At 41.7% G+C, this 2,445-nt stretch overlaps 1 protein-coding gene across 1 annotated transcript; it reads right to left on the minus strand.

Moving 5' to 3' along the window:
* Window positions 1-389: 389 nt before the first annotated feature.
* Window positions 390-1,205, minus strand: LOC140496222 (probable G-protein coupled receptor 139). Its single transcript, XM_072595722.1, has one exon. It carries the CDS (start codon window positions 1,203-1,205, stop codon window positions 390-392), a length of 816 nt encoding a protein of 271 aa, XP_072451823.1.
* Between the last annotated feature and the right edge of the window lie 1,240 nt (window positions 1,206-2,445).

Raw genomic sequence — 2,445 nt, forward strand, 5'->3', positions numbered from 1 at the left:
CATGGACATGGGAAGTGCACCAATCAGTCCCCTGGTTGCAACTATGTATTTAGTTGCTGGTTGGTTCTAGGACACTCCCCTGAGGAACTCCTCCAGAGATGACACAGGTCTGGGATGACCAAGTAGAAGGGAGCTGGAAATAAAAACTTTTACTGACTGCGTTGTTACAATGTGGAATACCCTGCCTGATAGGATGGTGCAGCTAACACAAGAGTAATTTTGAGAGATGAAATGAATAAGTCTTTGAAAAGAAAAATGAATAAAGATTTTCTCTGGTCTCTACTGTAGGCAAAACTTTGCGTGGTTTTGTAGGATCTGGGATGTTCAGCTTAGCATTAAAAAAGATTTATGGGATGCATTCAAATTCCATTCCATGCAAACTATTGCACTTACTGTTTGATGGATCTGAGAATCAGAGCGAAAGGGAGCTTTAGAACTGTTTTCAGCTGCTCTCGGAATTGCCTCTGGGTCACTGTGTATATACAAGTGTTTGTGCAAGTACTGAGAAGCTGGAGCAGGTATCCAATGGTACCTGCAGTTGGGGAAAGTGGAGAGTAATCATGCATTACTGCAATTCGTTCAACAAGGAAACATGCCATATAAGGGGACCATAAAATAATGAAGCTGCCCGAGATAGCAAAGAGTAAAACAATGGATTTCCTGCGTTTGTCCATCTCTGGGTCACTGGTTTTCTTTCTGTCACTGTCCTTCTGGAGTCTCCTGCGGGCTTTGCTTGCTACTAAAACATGTCTGACGGTCAGAGTATTCAAAAGAAGAATGATAAGGCATGGCAGTAAAGGCGAAAGAAGGCGATGGAATACACCATATAGTGTCCAATAGATTGAAGTATAATATTCTAGTTTTGTGATGCAAAACCATGGCAGGTTATTGAAGATGTACTTGGATTTGAATTTCAAAAACCAGGGAATGCTTTCCAAATAGCTCAGCACGCTCACTGTTCCAATAACCACGGTTGCAGTTTTCTCAGTGCAGTATTTTGTTTTAAACTTCTGGCAGCAAATAGCCACAAATCGATCAAAGGTGAAAGCAACAGTCAACCAGACAGAATTCATTGTAGTTGCAGGAATGAGCACTGTAACTAAACGACAGACATAAGTAATATCCAGGAAAGATACTGGAAAATACATAATAAGCCACCTCAGCATCACATCACAGATGACAACCAGGAAATCAGCTGCTGCCATTGCTACCAGGTACCGTGTGATGCATCTTGAGAGACCACAGTTCCTCCGAGAAAGGATCACAATCGCCAACAAGTTAACTGCAATGAATAAAACAGATTTTTTTTAAAAAATCCATGAGTGTGTCCAGATCTTCTGCTGAGTTTACTGCAGCAAATGTTTGATAATTAGATCTGATTCTACAGGTACTATTCTCAGTCAATTTTTAAATAAAAGGTATGCTTAGTCGATTGTAAGAGATTGGATTAATGTAAACCTTCAAAAACATGCATGAATACTAAAAAATTCAATTTCCAACGCTGTCAGAGATACCATCATCACTATTCCTGTCCTATTAGCTGGACAGAACGGCAGAGATGGCAAAACTGTGATATATAGTCCAGCAGAAGTTTCCCTAAATGGTGTCAACATTGACTCTGGACCTCATTAGAATGATGGAGTCATAGAGATGTATAGCACAGAAATAGGCCAGTCAGTCCAACTCATCCAAGTTGACCAGATGTCCTAAATTAATCTAGACCCTTTTGTCATCACTTGGCCCACATCCCTGTAAACCCTCATGTTCATGTGCCCATCCAGATGCTGTAATTGTACCAGCCTCCAACACTTCCTCATTCCTTATGCACACTACCATTTGCATGAAAAATGTTGCCCCTCAGCTCCTTTTTAAATCTTTCCTGTCTCACCCTGTACGTGTGCCCTCTAGCTCTGGATGCCCCCACCACGGAGAAAAAGACCTTGTCTATTTATCCTATCCCTGCCCCTCATGATTTTATGATCCTTTAGAAGATCACCCCTCAGCCTCCGATGGTCCAGAAAAACCAGCCCCAACTAATTCATCCTCTGCCTTTTGGTCAAATCGTCCTACCTTGGCAACATCCTTGTAAATCTTTTCTGAATACTTCAAGTTTGACAACATCCTTCCTCGAAGAGGGAGTCCAGAACTGCACACAATACAGGTGTCATGCCGTATCTGAGTGATAGATTCCAAGACTTACTGTGGATGCCAGAAACTGTAGATAGCGAACCGTATCCTTTAAGTTGGAAACGCATCTCCCCAGCAATTATGTCAGGAATGTTCTTTGCAACATTTGTGAGCGTAGTAAACCGCAGATAACTGAAACCACTGAAACTGAATCTGCAGATATGGGTGTTCTACTGTATTCTGAAAGTGGCCTAATCAGTGTTCTGTACAGCCGTAACATGACTTCCCATCTCAATTCTCTGACCATTCTAGGTAAAC

This window comes from Chiloscyllium punctatum, chromosome 26 (assembly GCF_047496795.1).
Source record: "Chiloscyllium punctatum isolate Juve2018m chromosome 26, sChiPun1.3, whole genome shotgun sequence".
Taxonomy (NCBI): domain Eukaryota; kingdom Metazoa; phylum Chordata; class Chondrichthyes; order Orectolobiformes; family Hemiscylliidae; genus Chiloscyllium; species Chiloscyllium punctatum.